Here is a 21,391-nt window from a genome sequence, read left to right on the forward strand (position 1 = left end):
CGCGCGCGCTTCCGGTCTCCCCCCCCCCCCCCCCCAGCTTCCGGCCCCCCCCCCCCACGCCTCGTCACCAACTCCTCGTCCTGGATCGATTCCCGTAATGTGAATCTAATTTTACGCGAGTTCATAGATCCACGCATTATAAAAAAAAATGTACACACATTTTTTTCCATTTTAATACGGTCCATATCGTTGATACACAAATCCTTCAGCTATCGCGCGCTGTAAAAAAAGTTTTTCTACAAGCACCGCAATGGTAACAATAATAACATTTCCGGAATCGATTCAGTGGAATCGTCGTGCGAGTCGCGTAATCGTGGAGTCGGCGAAGAGTAACATCCGTAAGTGCAGCTTGACACATCGCTGCCGATAGCTCCGATGTAACTAGAATCACCAGTTAGTGTTTAAAACATTTACATTTTCTTACATCAGCTGCCTTGCTGTCTCCGCTGTGTCCTGAGCAGGTCGGCCCACGGAATAAAGCGATGTGCACGGGGCGGACGAGACGAGGTGGAGGAGGAGGTGGTGATGGTGATGATGGTGGTGGTGGAAGAGGAGGATGGGTGAGAGGAGGAGTTCATGTGAACTTCGCCGGGGGTCTCTGTCTACTCGCGCTCTGCGGGACAGCCCGGGCCGGCATCCTCTCGGACGACGTGCCATTCCACATTACCTGGCCGGGACACGAGCTGACGTTGGTGGGTGGCGCTGTTGTTACATGTATATTACAAGCAGACACGGTACACGTATTAAATAATGTGTATACATGTACGGACAGACACGCGTATCGTGTGTACATGTATCGACACGCATAACACACACGTGTGCAATGGCAAGTGTACGTGTCTACACAGCGCAGTTGTACGTGCATTGACATGCAAAATAATTTCTACATGCATAGACGCACGGCAAGATCTACACACGTGTACCACACGTGTACCACCAAATGTCATTCACCGTGGCGGCAGCCAAGGGATGTAACGCGTCCGAGAGTACGGTCCAACAAGGAGACTTGGAGCGATGACAATCGGTGCGTGGGCAGGTGCTGGGTGGATTAGTAACAGCGTGAGATCGTGATAGGTGGTGGTGGCTGGATGAAGAAGCCTCCATCCGGCAGTGGATGGACCATGATCTGGTGATGATGAGGCATTCAAAAAAAACGTGTTCGGATCGGCTAAGCACCCAACATTTGCCCTCTCTAAAACGTACACAATGAGGCATTTATGGAGACACCAATTACATAGGGGAAAAATATGGAGCAATTATACGCAATTTTACTTCAAAGTCTGCCACCAGCTTCATTACACGTAGCGCCTGTTATCACTGGCCTATATAAGATATTATACCATCACAATATTCAATCTGCGGTTAAGTTAAACGTAAGTGGGTCCATGAAAATCAATGGTGTATCTATAGAGGAATCAACCTGTACGTACATAGAGCCATGGATAGAGAGAGTTCACCTTTAAACTTAAGGCTTGAATGGTGCTGGCAAACGGGAAGGGGAACGGCTGGGATTTGTGAGCATATGCAAAAAAATATGCATCATTGTGACTGTATAGTGAGCTGTGCAGTACAACACTAGACGGGATTATGAGATGATGGACAGAGTGGCAACCAAAGAAGGCTACTCGCCTGAGATGATGGTGTGCCCTGCGGAGATGGAGTGATGAAATAAGCTCATTTGGAGGAGCTAGATAAATTGTTGCATCGCAAGACCGTGAGAGATGGGGATGCCTTCATCCATGCTAATGATAATGAATGGCGATGGAAAACTGGAGAGATTTGAGATGTGGGCATAGCATCACATGTAGAAAATCAGTTTTACAGAAAGAGCAATGAGGAAGTGCTCGAATGGGTCCAGAAGGAAATAAGTCTTAATTGGAAACATTGAGAGCGTGCATACGATCTGGATTGGGCGTCTTGTCATAAGTGAATGCTTGCTAAAAAAAGTTGTGGAAGTATTTTGGGGGAAAAGGCCAAGAGGTAGAAAAAGGAAGGCGTTTGCATAACAACTTGAAGAAAGTGTGGAGGGGGTGGGGGACTTATGGCAATGAAGAGAAAAGTATGAGATGTCGACCGAAAACATGGTCTTATGCAGGAGAACTTGAGGAGGCAATGTAACGACATTGTTTCCATCCACAGTCGGCATTTGGACATTGTGCTTGTTTTAAATGAATGCCGTACAGCTTCCAGTAGGTTCCGCGAAAGTTAGAACCACGGACACTGGAGGACTCCCGACCCCCAATGCCAATGATAATCCTAATCAATATTTCCATCACTGAATTGAGGCCCAAGTTCGATTGTCCCCTTTTACGATTGTCATAATGAATCACTCGGGCATCAAGAGTACAAAAAGACAATAATACAGAAAGAGTACTGCATGGATTAGCGAATGTATGTATGCACGTAAATGACAGCATTCGAATTGTTAATTAAAGTAAGTGGCCTTGGGAAGAACATGTCACGATAATAGATGGGACATGGTCAAGAATAATGATGAAGTGACAGCCAAGAGATGGAACTCATTCGAGAGGTTGTCCACCAAGGAGTTGACGCAATGAAATCAGCTCGTGTGCAGACGCTAGGTGGATTATTATATTGCATAATTGAGATAGATGTCAGCAGCTTGGGCAAGCCTTCATGCAGCAGTGGATTGACTGGCTGATTGTAATAATGTCACCCAAAGAGTGGAAGATGGTGTCATATGAATGGGCCTCTATAATCTGTCCAATGGGAACACGTGCAATGGATTATCCAAACTTACAAAAATATTTCTCACTACTTCAGTATCCTCAAATGTATTAACCATGTTAATGCAATGCTTTAATATTACAGCCAACGTCAGGTGCGTTGTACCGCGATGAGGATTACATCATCATGACGACGCAAGAAAACGAGCGGTACAAGTGCATGTTGCCGTCGGTGGAGAGGGCAGACCAGGTAACTCGCACCCGAGGAGCAAAACGATCATGTCCATCTTTCCCAGCTCGCAGCAAACTGTTGTCACAATCATATCACTTCTTTGATCATCATCAACAGTGTTCCATGTATTCCCCATCATGTGAAGCTGTGAGTCTAAATACTTTAGTTTCCGTATGTCTATTATAGTGTACAGCCCTCATGTTTTAAAATTCACATTATGTAATTAAAATAAAATCCTCCTGTCTGGTTGCGTGCTTCCTCGTGAGTGGTAGGTAATATTAGAGTGACTCTTTGATATGTTTTTGGGTTGTACCGTGAGTAGTTCAGCATGATCTCTTGACATTTTGCTCCACATGCTGGAAGCCTCTTCAGTTAAATTTCTGAAAATGCTTTGGAGAGTTCAAGGGAATCGACAACCAACCATGAAGATCTACGCAGTCGTAATACTCGAGTAGAGGTCGCGAACGGGTTTTGATTCCTTATCCGTACCCGTACCCGGCCGCACCAGGGTCACAAACGGGTACCCGTACCTGGCCGGGTAGGGTACGGGTACCCGTACCCGATACCCGGCCGGGTACGGGTAGCGGGTATCGGGTAGGGTACGGGTATCGGTTACCCGATTGCGACCTCTGGGATGAAGCCATGTTGCAGGTGCGGGTGGGTTGATTCTAGGAACTTGAATTGTGAGAAGAAACAAGACGTTGGGAAATGAGTGACAAACGGTTACTCACCAGTGACTCACGGCCTACCCGTACCCGCACCAGGGTCGCAAACGGGTAGCCGGGTATCAGGTAGGGTACGGGTATCGGGTACCCGATTGCGACCTCTGTACTCGAGTGAATTTGTGATTTTCTTTTTTCCAGGATGACGAAGAGATGGGAAAGGCTCCCGACCCAGACGTGCTCTTGGATCCGTTGTTTAAGCAAAACAGCTGCTCCTATCGGGTATGGGGACCTCGAGGCCACTTAAATTTATTTTTGGACGGTGAAGCGGAGCCTTGTCTGTTTATATTTCAACGGTAATAGCTGTTCCCCAAAGGCAACCAAAATTATCATCATTATTTTGACCTTGACTTGGTACGGAGATCACACACACACACACACTCGAGAATGTACCATTTATGTCACGCAATAGCATAACTAAAAAATATTTGCACGTAACTCTTGGTCCAGTGCACAGGCAGCGGAAATGTTAACAACAGCTTTTGCAGCTACTTCACAGCAAATCCATCAGACAAGTGGAGCTTTGGGCCATGAATGGGATCATAAATATAAGATTTTGTTGCACCTTACTTAGGGGTGGAGCGGGAGTGGAATTGGATACGCACCACACTCTTAACCTGCCCACCTGAGTTTGATTCCCAGTCACGGCTCACATCAGTGTCATTAGATCCCCCTCCCCACCGCAACCCCCTTTGAACCCACATTGTTCAGCTTGATGAAGTATTGTCAAACTATCCTCACAACTGATACGGCATGTAGGAGGCCTTTGTCCATCAGTGGATTGAAATATAGCTGAACATTGTTATTATTGGAAGTTCAGAAGAAGTCTATTTCCTCATTATGTATGTATGTTGAACTTCTTTCGCTCCGTACGTAGAAAACCTTGCTAATCGAAGGTGTGGGGGATGGACAACAAACTAAATGCGTGAAGCAGTCCTGAAGAAATTAGTTTTCAATAAGTGAACCTTATGGCGGGACCCCGGGCTCCTCAATAAATGGAAGTCAAAATCGTTCTTTATTTTTGGCGACTCCGTCCCACCGCGCACATAAACGCCGCGACCCACCAGAAATCAATCCATTGCCAAAATTGCCGTAGTCATAAACAAAACTTTGAAACTTTGATTAACGCATCGTGTAGAGCTCGTCGAGAAGAATAGATTGCCGTATCGTTCGCCTTCAGCAGACATAAAATGATGTCGCAACGCAGTTTATGCGAGAGCCGGGAGCTTGTGGGTCCCCGGGGTCTTGCCATGAGGTTCAAGTGAAGCCCATTGAGCTTTGAAGTTAATTTTTCAAGGACGACTCGGCCAGCAGACGTCGGCAACAGCAAAGTGTTATACTTGCATTAACAAAAAATAATGAAAACAATGTTATCTTAAACATTGACATGTCACAGTTATTATGTTCGGTTATCTCTACACTTTCAGAAAGGTATGTCCTTGATGTGTACAGTAACCTACTTTAGTTGAATCCAAAGTGGCATGCAAAATGCTCTTGAGAAATTCACTGTCGGAGTGACAAAGTGTGTAAATGCATGTCGGTGAAGCGTTTGGTTGTTACATCTCCCCTGAGGCAGGACTTTTTGAATACTTGCCACCAGGACGGCATGCTCTCTTGAATGCTGCAAGTTGATCTGGTTTCGCGTTATTGACAGCGCATGCCTTACCCCGTGCCTCTCTCTCCGGGCAGATTGAGCCCTACTGGACTTACGAAGTTTGCCATGGGCGACACGTTCGCCAGTACCACGAGGAGAAAGAGTTTGGGCAGGTCGGTAACACACTTTCATCTCACGGCTCTTAAAGAACATTTTTCTAACATTGACCCCCAAAGGGTCATAATAAGTGCAAATAGTTTTTATTGTTATCGTGATGAAATGCTGTTATTGGTAACCATGACAATGAGTAATGTTTTGTTTTATGTAGCGTTGTGATTTGTGCAGATTGCCCAGGCTCAGGAGTCCTATGTACGTTAAGATGTTTTCAGCCAATTTGTTATTTAGTTCTGATTTAGTCCTGAGCTTTTGTATTTGGCATGATTTTCATTGCAAACATCAACACCGTTTACGCTACACAGAACATACATTTTAATTAAACAATTTTATTTTTAATACAGTTTTCACCAAAAATTGCTTCATCTGTAAATGGTATAATAGTGCGTTATGTGTCTTTGGTATTTCATTTATGCAATTTGAGTGACATTGTTTTACAGAGAGTGACTGTGCAAGAATATTACCTGGGATACATTGCCAAACATGACCCAGAGCTGACAAAAAGTAAGAAACAGTCGTTGCTGGCATTCAACCAGACAATTGAGAGGTGGCTTGGAAAAATTTGGTAACCCACATTTGTACTTTTTGGTTGATGACTTATGCTGGCATCTCTTTAACATAAAACACTTTTCTTTTTATCGTATCTTATCTTCACGGGTGGATGCTCAGCAGAATTAGTATTCCACTCGCTTCACTGAATTTTCCCACTCTCAACGAAAGCCTGCTTTTTGGGCAAATCAACTTTTTTGGGCACTGCCGTGCAGGTGTTCACGGTTGTGCTGTGTACAGCTCTCCGATGTGGTTGTGCCGTGTGTTCGACGTTTCACACTCGAGGTGCTGGGAGCTCCTTCGAAACGTCGGACATCATTGCGAGCGACACGCATTTCCACCCGGAAACACACCAGAGTACTTTTGTGGGTTGTCAAGTTTTTCAAAAATACCCCTTCCAGTTTGTTTTATGTTTCTTTTAATATTATCCATGAGTCATGTATATATTCATAATCGCGCAAAGCCAGCTGTGTAATGTGTGCAGACAATGTGACTGGATTATTTTACTCTCCTTTATTCAGACACCGAAACACCAAGCAAACATGAGTATACATCAACAAAGAACAATGATGTGAGTAACATTTTATGATGGACGATGCCTACCGAGTACCCTGTCATTATTAATAGGCAGCATCCCAACTTGCCACACGTACCGGTGTAAGCGGTAGGCTGCCGATTCTTAAACCATTTTACCACATACTGATTTTAAAAGCAAATATTCCGTCAGGACAATTGTCCTTCAAGAAATCCACGAAATGGAATGCTGAGCTTTGAAAATCGATGTGCCGTCAATTGGTTTTAAACATTTACAGCATGTCAATCAAATCTGTAGGATTGGCAGGCGTGCAGTATGCTACCGATTGAAATGCCACTAACCCTATTTTCACTCTTTGGTTCTTTCGGTATAGTCACGTAGAAAGAAAATTAATTAAATAATAGAATACGACGTTTCGATTTTCACGTAAACTACCGTGCTCTCCAAAACATCGGGAAGGTTTTCAGTGTCAGTGCCTATAGCTGTATATTTATTTTGGCAAGTTGTCAACAACATACTCTCAAAGAGACAATTGTATTTGTCATTACAGCGTTACGTTACAGTGCAAGCATGTAGGGTGGCGAGATGGTAACTACCTCACCTGGTATACAGGAGGTCGTGAGTTTGATCACGACCCTGACGCCCGCTGTATATTTGGAGTTTGCACGTTCACCACCCTGTGGTCGCGTGGATTTTTCTCCGGGTCCTCCGGTTTTCCTTCCACATTTAGAAACATGCGTTTGGAGTATGTGACTGCTATAATTGTCCACGTGATAAGCCACTTCATTGGGCTTTATCGTTTGTGGCCAGGTCGCTTCTGAAGAAGAGCTATATAACTCAGTGGGCCTTATCTGGTAAAATAAAAAATAATTTCTTTAAAGTAGTTACATTTTATGTGCTGGATGAGTCCGTGTCAGTGAGTGCATTTGCATATATAGGGACTCGCAAACAGCACTGGCTGAGCAGTCTGGTCAAGGCTATATGGGGGGGTTCATATTCTTAGGTTTTTTCGGTAAAGTCACGTAGGTAAAACATTAAAATTAATGAAAATAAAATAAAATAAAAATCACGACGTTTCGGAGGCAACACAAGTCTCCGTCATCAGGTGGGACGGAGACTTGTGTTGCCTCCGAAACGTCGTGATTTTTATTTTATTTTACTTTCATTAATTTTAATGTTTTACCTACGTGACTTTACCGAAAAAACCTAAGAATATGAATCCTTGCAGTCACGAAAGCTTCAAATCTAGAATTATATGGGGGGGTTTTTGTCTTTGTGTTGTTTAAAAGGAGGCTTCCTCAATGGAATAGCCATGCTGGCTTGTTTCCTTCTGAACTTATAGTTGCTGCACTTTTTAAGTGGGATTTATGGGTTTCCTCGTTAAAGTTCATGGATCTAGCCGTGTTCTTTCAAACTATTTTGTTGTGATTTTGCTTGGCTTTAAAATTAGAAACAGACAGCGCGCACATTCCTGTCTCGCCGAGATAATTTAATTACGCTGGCAAGCGATCTCTGGCCTGCTGAAAAACATCTACAGCCAGTTGACGTGTGGCACGTGCACGCTCGCGAGCAATATTGCTGCGTGTCAACTTGCGGTAAATTTTAATGCAATTAGTAACAATTTATCATTTAATGACGACTAATGATTCCATTGAGGATCGAGTTACCGGGGCTGTCGCGTGGCTCAAGTTGGTTTTACCCCCCCGTTGTATTGAAATATACGAGTGTGTGGATGCTGGTGTCCGTAATCTTTCACCGAAATCCGGTTTCAGATTAATTTGTTGGACTTTGTTGTGGTCGTTGTTGGATTCCCATTGTTGCTAAGGGCTTCATGTTCTGGCCATGGTTGGTGGGTCGTGGGTAACAAGTGTGTAATGACACAGGCAGGATGTCTGTTTCGTTTGTGTAAACAAAGGCTGCATTAAAACATTGGGGCCGAAGGCTACGATCGGCCGTTGCACTGAAAGGAAATGTCATTTTACATGGATGAACTTGGCTTCCTATGCATACATTCTATATTCATGACAGACTTGCTGTCTGTTCACTATGTGTTCATTTGCAACACAGGTGTGGATTTGTTACCCATAACTCAAGAAAGACAAAGAATTATTTTCCATGTGCGGTAGTAAGTATACCTGATTTAAATGCCTGGTCTGAGTCAGTTGAGTGGTTCTAAGGCCTATCAACTGTGTCCATCCTGTGATGATTGTCGATCTGATCGGTGTTTGCTACCAGCATTTGCTTGCTAACAGGCTATACAATGGAGAGGTGGTTGGGGGATGGGTTCTTTGTCTCTATTCAAGCACAAACTGACGTGTGCGGGTATGCATGCGTGTGCCACGTTAGATCCCGATGAAAAACATCGACGGGCAGATGACGGCCTACTACCCGGTTGAGATGGGTGACGGCACGACGTGCGGGCTGCGTGGCGGCGTGCCGCGCCGCGCCTCCGTCCTCTACGTGTGCCACCCCAATGCGCGCCACGAGGTTCTCTCCGTGGCCGAGGTGACGAGCTGCGAGTACGAGGTGGTCGTGCTCACGCCGCTGCTGTGCCGCCACCCAAAGTACAAGTGAGTGTCCACGAGTTGTGTGTGTGTATGTGTGTATGTTGAACTTCGCTCGCACCGTACGTAGCCAACCGTACTCAACGGAGTTGTGGAGTTCATTCGGCCTAGCACCTGTCGCCCATCTCCCCATCCGCAGTGGTGGTGGTGGTCATCATTGTGTAAATTTTTTCTTCACAATCATCAGTAATTCTAACCTTAAGTTATTGAATGTGGATCAGGAACAAGTAGATGGGGGAAAATGAGCAGAACGCAGCACTTTTGGAAAATGTAACTCAATAATGCAGACACTTTTAATTCTAACAACATGAATCTCTCCATTTTACTGATTTTTTTTTTCCAGCAAGTGCAGGCTATGACATATGAATCATTAATGTTGGCCACTCACAGAGATGGTAAGAGGTGTGACACAGCGAATAGAGAGAGGTGCGTGCTCAGTATTAACGAGTTTCAGGAGGTTCCTGCTCTGGAAAGTGTCCCCAATCTATATGCGATCACTTGGATTAACCGGCTTTTGTGCTACATTGCAGGTTCAAGACGACGCCCATCAATGACATTCACTGCCAGTCGTTCCCCGGGTCTCCTGCGCGGCCTCAAAGCCTCGACCGCATGGAGCAGGAGCAGAAGGAGAGCAGCCTGCCCCGCGACACCTTCCAAAGGACCAGACAGGTCGCCAGCTAGGTTGTCACGGGCTAGGGGTCAAGGTCGTTGTGGTTTAGGGGTAAGGGTCGTTGTGGCTTAGGGGTCAAGGTCGTTGCGGATTTAGGGGTCAAGGTCGTTGTGGATTTAGGGGTCAAGGTAGTTGTCGGTTAGAGGTCAAGTTTGTTAAGGGTCAAGATAGTTGTGGGTTAGTGGTCAACGTCGTGGTTTAGAGATCAAGGTCGTTACGTTTTAGGTATCAAGTTCATTACGTGTTAGGGGTCAAGGTCATTACTTTTTAGGGGTCAAGGTTTTCACGGGTGAGGGGTCGCGGTCGTTACGGGTGAGGGGTCAAATCTGCTTCTCAGGTCTCCTCCCAGGTCACAAGACCCTCCTTTGAACTGCACGAGCCAGGTGGAGCTTGTGAGGGTCTTGGGCCAAGCCTGGTCAGCCGTCATTGTTGTAATTTTCATCGTCACCATTATTATCGAGATCATTGATCATGATCCACGTCCTCTGTTGTCGTCATTCTTTGTCTGTTTAGCTCTGGGCTTCTTCGTCTAATTTCGCGTAACACTTTGCTGACTTTGGACCTTCTTCTAAAATGTAATTTACATTGGGTCATCTTTACAAGAGTTATTGTGACCCACGCCCGCTACAGACAGGCACACCTAGACAGAGATAACACATTAACGCTTTCGACATCCGGTGCCTGAGTGCGGCAAGGAAGGCAAGCGTTGGAGTTAAATCACTGCGCACAACTCACGGTCATCTTCTCCGCTGCTTTAGGCCGTGCAGGAGAAATCTGCCACACCCGACTTGGCGATTAAGGCGGCTGAGCAGGCCCACAAGCATCGTGCCACGGCACAGGTTGGCGGGCAGAGGACGATGACGCTCATCTCGTCTGTGACCGACGAGCAGCTTCTCCGAGCGTTCCTGGCCGGATCGCACTGCTTCCACGGGGTAAGCCCTCGCGAACGCACGCACGCACGCACACGTGTGTGTGTGTGTGTGCAGCGGGGAGCGGTAGTGTAGTGGTTAGCGCGCCGCGCTACGGACCCGGCGACCCGAGTTCGATTCCCGCTCACGGCCTACACAAGTGACGATTTTTTGAACCCAGTTCTGGGCCTCTCCCATAGGTCGACTCAGCCTCAAATAAGTACCTGGTGCGGTGTGTAAAAACATCACCACTGGGGAGGCAAAGGTGGCCTGGTGTGGTGCTGGCCACCCACTGCCTCATGTGCCGTGCCGGCGTTCATAGGTGCTCGCTAACGGACAATTTATAAAGCTAAATGATAAGTAAATTATGAACTATTAAATGTGTAGCCGATCAAAATGTACAGTGTGAATTTTACCTGCGTTCGCATTAATGAGAGGATGCCTATAATAGAGGTAGGGCAATGAAGTCGGCTCGTGCGCAAACAGCAAACGGATTCTTGCACTGCGAGAACGTGGGAAAGAACTATGGGTTGGAGAGGCCTTCGATCAGCAGTGGCTAGATCACAGCTGATGATGATGATGATTTGACGGTGATGCATTTGCAATACATTTCAGCGTGTGAAATGTTTACCGACGCCTGTTTTCCTCCTCTGTCACAGGGCGTCGGGTGGTGGAAGTACGAGTTGTGTTATGGCAGGCACGTGCATCAATACCACGAGGTTTGTGTTGCCTCTTACCACCACCACCACTACCACATCACAATCACGCATGGCTTGAGGGGCATCATTGTATACGGACTGTATGCATGTATCGGGAGGTGCAGAACTGTCAGCAGCTCGATTGAAACACGAGTGTATTTTGTTTAACCAGGTGAGAATTCAAGACCATGAGCCTTTCATTTACAAGAGTGATTTGGGGGCATTAGGCTGCCAGTATGGTGGGGCGATGATTGCTTTGTACAATCCCAATTGAGCTTTTTGTGCGTAATTTTCAAATTTTTGACACGGACGCTGGCACTCATCGTCCTACTCTCGCTCGTGATGTCAGGGGATCTTTAACGTCCACTGTGAAGCCGATTGCGTGTATTGTTACGGTTATTACACCCGCAGTAATAATGAGGGTGGCCGTTAGATTCCATTCGAAGCATAAAACCCTGCAACAATGCGGCGATTCTGCGCATAAATAACTAGCAATTTACCTTGAGGCAATTTTCTAAATAGAAGTATGTAAGTGTTTCACTGACCTGAGCAAGTGAGTGATCGGGTGGGTGAGCGAGCGAGTGAATTGTAAGGTAGGTGAGTAAGCGGATGAGAAAGTGAGTCGGCAAGTAAGTGGGCAAGTTGGTGAGCGAGCAAGTGGGTGCGTGAGGAAGTGAACAGACGAGCGAGTGGGGTGATTGAGTGAGCGAGTGCATTGGCGAGCGAGCAGGTGACTGAGAAGGGGGGAGTCGGTAAACGAGGTGAGCGAATGACACTGCTTTCGCGTGTCACGTCCGCACGTGATCAGGAGAAGGATGGCACGAGAACGGTCATCGTGGTCGGCACGTGGAACAAGGAGGAGCACGAGGTCTGGGCCAAGGGAAGCACCCCCCGTGCCTACCAGCGCGCAGCCGACGGCACTCTCAAAATCAAGTACGTGGACCGTGCTCCGATATTGAGTAAGTTGTTGGGGTATATCTTCTTGGTTCTTTCGGTAAAGTCACGTAGAAGGGAAATAATAAAATAATAAAAATAAAACATAATAAAATACAATTCTCATGACATTTCGGCCACAACGCAAGCTGCGGTCGAAACGTCGTGAGAATTTTATTTTATTAAGTTTTATTTTTATTATTTTATTATTTACCTTCTACGTGACTTTACCGAAAGAACCAAGAAGATGAATCCCTGCAGTCATGAAAGCCTTAAATCGAAATTTAACCGCCACTGTTGGGGTATAATTGAACTCTTAAACTATTTTTTTTTATTTTACCAGGTCAGGCCTCTACTGAGCTATATAGCTCTTTTTCAGAAGTGACATTGCCACAAATGGTAGCTCAACAAAGCAGCTTATCACGTGGAAATTTAAAGCAGCCAAATACTCCAAACGCATGTTTCTAAATGTGGAGGGGAAAACCGGAGGAGAAAAATCCGCGCGACCATAGGGAGAACATGCAAACTCCAAATATACAACTGTCAGGGTCGGTATCGAACGCACAATCTCTATCAAAGGTGTAATTTCGCCAATTTATGTTAAAATACAAATGTAATCTGATTGTTTTAACTCCGTCAGCTGGTAACACTTGACAACCCACTCTAATCACGAGTGGCTGTCCAGATCAGAACCCTGGGACCTCAGTGGGTGCCAGCCCCCAGTGCACTGACCCTCCAGAACCTCCTGGCTACCTCCTTTTGGTGAAGGACCTCACACCTGTTTGTTTTCCACTGTGCAACTGAGCCATACCGGGGCCATGCCGAGCCAGCCTGATGCTCGGTTCAGGAGGCACCAGCTTGTTTTGTCCACCGCAGAACCCGCTGACGTCACGCGCAGCGAGCGAGTTGCATTATATGATGAGAATGATTCACCCCCACTGCCTTGCCTTCGGTTGTCTTGTGTGGTCAGTTTCGGGGTTTGGTTCTGGCTCTTATAGCCAAATCGCCAGTCGTAATCACCCTTACCGTGTGAGTGTGGCTCAGATATACCAGTCAAAGAGTATTAACTGCATGTGGACATTACCCTACCCCATGGCGATGACTGATACATTACCACGTTTTGTTCCTGCAGATCCGTGTCACATTTTTATGGCCATGGGGATTTGTGCGACATTAACGGGAAGCCCAGACAAGTTATCGTCAAGCTGAAGTGAGTCGCATAACTCCTGGCCAGGTTACATGGTAATATTAGTAAAGGTGAATAATGTCTTTGCTCCTCTACTGCCATTCTCTGCTATACTTTAAAACGAATCGTGAAGAGGTCATCGTATTTCATGGCATTCGTGACCACACCGCACCATGGGTTGTGTCTGCTACACCTTGTCGCTGTTGACAAGTTCATTCTTACTTTCAAGGTCCGCTCTGCAGGTCTCAGCACTTCTTTTTACACAATAAACACGTCCTTCAAAGACCACTCGTACAGTCTCATCACCAACAGCGTTTGGCTTTCGATCTCTTCCTCTGGTCAGCAACCTCTGCCTTCCTCTCTAATGCCTGTCTTGGTAATCTCCTATCCTCCTCCATCCTGTACACGTGTTCCTCCCATCACAAACCTCCCTTTCTTCATTACGTCTCTAATGCTCTGTTGCATTCTCTTCTGAACTTCTAATATTGTTTATACTCTATTCTCCCATGAGCTTCCTTACATCATCTCAATGCATCTTTATTCTGAGGCAAAGAAGTTTCTTGTTTTCTATTGTTTATCACCTTGATCTGTACGGTAACAGACATTGCTCTTGTCAGTCTTTGAAAACAAATGCTGACCTCTCTACGATGGAGCTTGAAAAGACTTCTTGCGAGGAAATAACAGCCTCTTACGGATACATCTTTGAACGGGCTCGGTGTACATGACTGCGGGTGATTCTGACATGGACGACAGCCACGAGGGGGAGACACTAACCTTGGCCAATTTGGCACATTCCTTTCTAAAGCTGTTTTTTTATGAATGGGAGCATTTCTCCAGAAGCCTTCAGCAAGTGGCGAAAGGGCTCATCCCAAAGTAGACTAGTTACAAAGGCCGCGGATGTTTTGGCCTGGAAGAGCTTTTTTCTGGGGCGTAATATTGTATTTGGCACAAAGAGTGAGAGGCGGCACATCCTCAGCTGGTCATTTTGCTTGCGGTTTCTGGAAGTTCCTGCACATCCAGGATTGAACTGTCCTCCCACTCGCGTGCCCATCACTCACCGACTGTTTGACTCCTTTGACTGTCTGCTGCTGAATTCATACGTCATGCCAAAGTGATACGCCTTTATAATATATAAAAAAAATACTGTTATTATCGAAGAGTAATGTTTACATGATCGATTTTCATTTGAGCATGTTGAATTCTTTTCAGATGCAAAGAGTCCGATTCCCCGCACGCAGTCACGGTGTACATGCTTGAACCCCACAGCTGTCAATACATACTCGGGGTGAGTCACAGGATGCTCTTGTTTTTTAGCGCATTTCATCTAAGTTTGAACGCATTAACACATTACGTACCAGCCGTCTATAATGGGTGGGGGAAACAATAACGGGTGAAGATGAGCCAGCATGAGCAAAACGTTGCAATAACGTCTTTGCTCTCATGGGTGAGGACTAGCGTCGTAGACAACTTGCCAAATTGATCAAAAGGTTGCCTAAAACTTAGAGACACAGACCAGAGAATTATATTCCGAGTATGTAGACACATTTTGCTCTAACAGCCACCGGCCTACACTCTGCTATTTCAATAATTGCGGAGACAAGTGGAAGTTGCAAAGCATCCGTTCGTACGCGTGATTTTTCCAAACTTGCTCATTTTAATTCCACAGTGTAAGATGTTCGTTTCTAAGTCATGCCTTTGTATATGCTTGCAACGTGCTCGACTACGCATCAGCCACAAGCATTGCGTGCACACAAGCACTTCAAGATATCGTTTAGCAATTCGGTTATTCGAGTAGTCCATTACTCGACTGATGATCACTTCAATTACACTGGTCAACACACTTTTTCTGGCATAAGGTATTCCAATGGTTTTAAGGTAATTTTTGGGTGCTTATTTCAAATCTGGCATCAGTTTTTGTCTATCACATCAGGTTTTTGAGATATCAAATATTGCATTTTCAATAAAAACTGCAGAAGAAAAAATATTAAATAAATGTGGATATCTACATAAAATTATATTATAAACACACTATCCTAAAAATACAGCACCATATTTTAACACTAAAGCAGTCACTGACTCGCAACAACTTACAATCATAAGTGACAGAGTTAATTTCGGGTACAATCAATGAAAATGGGGTATGCCGATAGCATAAAAATAGATGTGATAGAGAAAATCTGAGATCAGATTTGGAATCAGCACCCTGAAATTAGTCTAAAACAGCTGCAAAAGTCCAGGCCAGAAAAAAATGCTTTTTTTGTTGACCAGTGTTACCAGACTACTTTTTTAACACATGTCATCAGTCGCATCACACTGGGCGTGTCTTGTAAGGGGGTTTCCCTCCTTCGGTGGAGGCAAGATGTCGGGTCGAATACCAATTTTTAAAAAGGAGAGCGGGGTAATCGTCTGCAATCCAAATTTTGTTCATATTTACTTAATTATCTCATCGTCTCAGTTCGATTGCAAAGAAAATGCTGTGGTATGCACGATGCAGGAAGGACGTTAATGGTATTGTTCAGGGAGCCATCGCAGCAGCGTTTTAATCGATCAAAAGAATGCGGGTGGTGTGCGAGTGTTTACACGCGAGTCGTGGGCGACGCAGGTGCTTGGTTTCACCTGGCAGACGGCCACTGCAAACGCTCGTCCCGCACAGATGGCACAGGCAGTGAGTGGGCCAGCAGGCTAGCGCGTGCTGGAGTACGGGAGAGCGAGCACTTCCGCCCCTAAGCTCACGCTTTGCCGAGGACAGATTTGTGTTTTTGCGAGTCCGCGGCATCTGCTGTGGCTGATAGAGGCGGCTTAAGGGGAGCTGCGTGAATAACTGTTGATCGTTCAATTGGCAGTGGTGTATTTTTTAAAATCCATTTGCTCCGTGGGTTATGTAAAAAGCAGAGCCGTTTTGTTGCCGCTTATGTGTGTTTTCCACTCAAACCTCCCTGGTTAAAATTGGCTACTTGCTTTTCGGCTGACGTATGTGGAACCACAACATCTGCCAGAGGGGTGTAGTGTGATGATTCACAGCGTCGGTGTAAGAGCACATGATTTTCATAACTTGTAAGAATGTTAATCAAATGTGCATGTGAGGGCGAAGTCCAAATCAGTTGTGTAAACAGCGATATTATGTTTTTGGGAAAAATAAGAAATATTATACTTTTTTGTCGGGAAACATGTCGAATTCATTTGCGTGGATGGGTGGAGAAGTGGACAGGGCCATGGATTATCATTTGCTGATGTTATTTAAGGCTATTTGAAAGGTACTGTCTGCTTATTGGATCTCTGAACCTTTAAATAGCTCTTTATTACCTGCCTTCAGGGTGCTGCTGTGGTAAAATGGTTAGCACACTGGCCTTGGGTTCCACAGATTGCTGGTTTTATTCAATCTTCTGATGTGGCAGTTATAAGAATGTCCAAGTTTCTTAAATCCCCCGCCCCCCCCCCCCCCCCCCGGTTCTGTCCACACAGCAGAATAAATGGGTAAACAACAGTTAGGTCGATCAGCAAGGCACGTGTGGTGAGACGAGTATCGCCACATCTTCTAAAATGTTTAGCCAGCCTGGGAGGGTGCCCGATACCCTGTAGAGGGCTCTCTTGAGATCCATTTAGTGTCGGCCTTTCTGCCAGCAGTGGCATGTGCAAGCAACTGCGGGGATGCACCTTTAACCTGCCTCACAGGTTTGTGATGGCTTTTGTTTAAACCATTGTGGAAATGGTACCAAAAAGACTGTTGCTCAGGGGACAATAGTACAGTGGTTAAGGGACAACTTTGGATTAAGAGGCAACCGCAGATTTATGTTGAGATCGCTAATGGCCGATTGCGTTTTTGCTGGAGCTAACTAATGCTCTCAAGGCCACGGTGACTCCAATAAAATTGTGTCTTTTTTGCAAGGCTCCATATCCGTTTATTTCCTTAATAATTGATGATTCGCATCGATTGCTCCGTGCTTTTATTTTAATGGCCCGAAGGGTCAAGAGCGAGTGAATTGGAGAGTCACCAATATTAGCAGGTTGAAAATATTTCCCCTCTGTTCCCCGATTAGGGCAGCTAAGATGCTTCTAGTGATGGATAAATATCCGATTGGTAGATCTCAGGTGACTTCGACACCGCTCCAGCCGTCTACGTATCAGCCCGTGAATAAATATAAATGAAGAGTCTACTGTGAGATGTGCTCTGTGTGCGTGTTTATTTTTAGGGCAGCTTAAGTAGGTGGCTGCATGAATAGGCACTTTCAAATTCACGTAGACACTTGCTATGTTTTTTTCCGCCATCCTCTTTACCGTACAAAGATGGGGCTTGTTACCAATTAACCACTGGGAAAACGAATCTTCCTTGTCGTGTAAAGGGAATGACGAGTTAAACAGGCCTGCGCGTAAAGATCCAGCTTGGACTTTGTTTTTTGGGTCCGGGTCGAGGTAAGTTCCTTGCTCGGAGCTGATTGGCTCGTTTTTTTCGGGCTTGGGATTAGGTTTAGTGTTTGGTCGGGTTAGCGTTATTCTCAGGGATATCTTGTAATTGACTCGTGTCACTGAGGTTACGGGTAATGGTGGTGTTTGATTAGCTTGTGTGGTTAAGGTTATGGTTAGTAGAAGGTTTATGGTCTCATTGGCTAATATGGTTAGGGTTATGGGTAGGGTTGGTATCTGCTTTGGCAAGTTTGGTAGGAGTAGTGTTTGGTTAGCATTACTGTTAGTAGCAAGGCTAGATTGTGATTGGCCAGTGTGGTTAGGGTTATAATTAGTAGGAGTTGGATAGTTGCTCCACCTCCAACAATTTGCCCCTCTTCCATATTTCAACGGACTATGTAGTCATTAAAATTTTTTTGTCCAATTTTTACGATTAGTGTTTGCAGCATGCCCCGAGCAGCGCTGGGTTTGGCACGGAGTCCTCGCACGATCGTTCGGCCACTGTGCGTGCAAACTCGGCACCGAGCCGAACCCAACACTGGGCCATCCTTAGCGTGGCCTCCAGCCGGAGCAGCAGTTAAGACCCCTCGCTTGAGATTCCGCACGGCAACTTGAGCTGTGCCGGCTACGCGGGCTTTACGGGAAGCAATTCCTAAAATTGTAAGAACTTGGTCGACGCTATTTACGGAATGCAAATCCGGTATGAAAACAGGATCGGGCCAGTGCCCATTACAAAATCACCCTGATTGAATGTGTCCGATCACACACAAGCGAAGTAGTGTTGAGCCCGTTGAGTACACGAATAGCAGGCTGCCTGAGAATAGCAGGCGTTGGTCGGCTTAGGCTGCGAGGTGACCGGGACAAGACAATGCAGTGTTCTATTTTTGAATGCCTGTGTGGAGCTCTTAGTGTCACCCCCCCCCCCCCATCCCTAATCCGTGTAATTTTTCTCAATGCACTCTGATTTCATCCCAAATGGAAACCACTCACGAATTGAATTGGTCAAACATGGCAATGCAGGTCCCTCGTGAAAAAAAAGAGTTCTGAGGCTTTCTTAGATAAATAAAGGACATTTCTTTTTAGTAACACGCTGTATGAGAGTTGTTAAACATATTCATAATAATTTAGCGTGAACCAATAAACAATATGCTCCTTGTTGTGCCCCTGCAGGTGGAATCATCCCTGATGTGTCGCATTCTAGACTCGGCAGACGACGCTGGACAATTGTCACTTCCGCCGTGATCCGGTCGCCCCTGTCCCAGCGTCCGCACGGGAAGCTCACCCACGTTGCCGTGGCCACGTGACCCATCGTCGTCGTCGCCGCCGCCACCGCCACCTGACCATCGTTCCAAAGCAGGGGGAACCCCCTCTGCGAGATTCCCGTTTTAAACGCGTGCCATGTCCGATCCAGGCGGCAACGCGAATGGCTCTCGGTTCTGTTGAAACGGAGGATGAAGCAGTGCCTCATGAACTTTGATCTCTTCACGTGATGCTCTGTGATGCTGAATAATGTCGATATTGGTGTTTTTTTTCTTCTGAAGAGGTACCCAAGGAGATGCCACGCTGAACAAGACGTGCGGTAGCCGCGGGAATTTGAGCGGCGTTTCTCTCAGACCTGGGTTAGCGAGCGCTGTTATTTACTCAGATGAGTGTGTGCGAGCTATGTGTATATTGAGGAGCCGTACGCAGACGTCTGTAATTTTTGTTGTTGCTGGTGGGGTTTTTTTCTGCGTAAAATATTTTCTCTAATGGTCTGCGGAAGTGATGGAATGTTACCCATAATTAGAATGACCTTGTAATGAATATAGGTAAATTCTAATTTGTACTATAAATCATTTCTGCACAAAGTTATTTTTTTCTGGGAATAAACTATATGCAGCGATGCTTCATTGTCATTGTCTTAAAGCTTTGGATAGTTGAGAATTTATACGTAAACTAAGGATTTATTCACGCTAAGCCTTGCGAAGTCTGAACCTATGTTGTAATTAAGTTAAGCCAGGGATATATTTATATTCCGTTTGTGAGGGAGAACAGAGAATGAGAGACCATTGGGTTTTTTTCAGTGTCGAGATGAACGTCAACCATCCTTGTGTGGGTGACTTGCCCGTGTACAAAGTGTGAATGTTCCTGGTTCCTTTGCTGTGCCAAATATCTCGAGGCTCACGGTGCCTTTAGAAAACCTCTAGAGGGGTTCTATAGAGCTTCCCTCTAGTGGAGGGTATTTTGCGAGCAGTGGCTTCAGAAATACATTGCAGGGCTGCACTTTAACTGTTTATGTGCCCTTGGAATGTGCAGCGTATATTTGCAAAACATTGTTTTTCCCTTTTTGTGTTTTTGTTACATTTAATTTTTGCTGAGTTGCATGAACAACATCGTATTCATAATTCGCCATTCCAAACAAACCATAACAGGATAAAAAAAAACTGAAACTTGTGATGTTCTTTTGCAGAACATTGTGGGTGAAATAAAATGAAACAAGATAAAAGTCTCTTCACAGTGAGCATTCCAGCCAATATTTAGAGCTGCATTATCCAGTATTTTTTATGGCATAAATTACTCTATGGTTTAACGATACGATTCCTTGACAAATCGAATAACTCAATAATATTTTGGGGAAAAGATGTTTTTTTTACTTGTTCCGCTGGATGAGAGAATGAACGGGGCTTAATGTCACCTGGATCGTCAACCGAGCCATGCTGAGCCTGGCTTGTAAGAGGGTTTCCCACCTTCACGAGGAAAGTTGTTGGTAAGACCGCCATTTTTAAAATGACCTCGAGTGATCGACTCCAAAGTGGTCATTAATTACGATTTTTTGTTGAGTAATCCACCAAATTGACTCATCTTTCCAAGCTTTGCTCGTGTTTCGGCTACCCGGATTAGAATAAGGCGAGCAGGTTAAGGGCGCAGTCATTGAACGTATCCACGACGATGCATTGGCCTTCGTGCGTTCCAGGTGAATGTTTCCTGAGCATCCTCGGGTGAGTTAAGGGTCTCGTCGGCAAGGTGTGAATGATCAAATCAATGGATGGAGGGTGCGGAGGCTGGTCGGAGAGTTAAATTATGGGACCTCGTTGGCTTGAGTGGCAGGTTTAGCGCTTGTGCTTTGTGTACAAGAGGAATTACAGAGAAGCTTGGTCTCGAATGAAATACTGGCACTTGACTACTTTGGGAAATTGGACGAACCCTTTGCATCATTTTTACTCTCGACTCAAATTCACACGATGGGTTACTACTGGAGCTGTGGTGATTTTCGCCATGGTGTTTCGAATAGTTGTGCTGTTCAGGGCTGTGATTAGACTGTAATTGATAAATTACTTTTGTTTCGTCACCATCTCTTTAGTATTGTTTCTCTTATGTCTGGTTTGTACAATTCCCATTAGTCTAAACATAATTTGCTTCTTGATTTGAAGCTTTCGTGACTGCAATAATCCATACTCTTTGGTTCTTTCGGTAAAGTCACGTAGATAGAAAAAATAATAGATCACGACGTTTCGATCGCAACGCAAGCAATCGTCGTCATCCGCCTGATCGTCATCAT

The 21,391-nt window shown here is 45.4% G+C and overlaps 1 protein-coding gene across 2 annotated transcripts; it reads left to right on the top strand.

The window, feature by feature from the left end:
- The first annotated feature begins 223 nt into the window (after nt 1–223).
- Nucleotides 224–21,181, top strand: ERLEC1 (endoplasmic reticulum lectin 1). Of its 2 annotated transcripts, XM_061559421.1 has the most exons (15): nt 224–338; nt 462–692; nt 2,833–2,937; nt 3,783–3,863; nt 5,331–5,408; nt 5,850–5,913; nt 6,480–6,529; nt 8,840–9,063; nt 9,588–9,726; nt 10,486–10,659; nt 11,295–11,354; nt 12,142–12,266; nt 13,399–13,476; nt 14,662–14,737; nt 19,024–21,181. In XM_061559421.1, exons 2-15 carry the CDS (start codon nt 483–485, stop codon nt 19,093–19,095), a joined length of 1,536 nt encoding a protein of 511 aa, XP_061415405.1. In that variant the 5' UTR covers nt 224–338; nt 462–482; the 3' UTR covers nt 19,096–21,181. The 2 variants fall into 2 exon arrangements, with proteins under 2 accessions (XP_061415405.1, XP_061415404.1); XM_061559420.1 differs by lacking the exon at nt 224–338 and having other exon boundaries at nt 348–692.
- Nucleotides 21,182–21,391: the final 210 nt, after the last annotated feature.

The sequence above is a fragment of the Lethenteron reissneri genome, chromosome 25 (genome assembly GCF_015708825.2).
Source record: "Lethenteron reissneri isolate LAM-NWPU_2019-01 chromosome 25, ASM1570882v1, whole genome shotgun sequence".
Classification (NCBI taxonomy): domain Eukaryota; kingdom Metazoa; phylum Chordata; class Hyperoartia; order Petromyzontiformes; family Petromyzontidae; genus Lethenteron; species Lethenteron reissneri.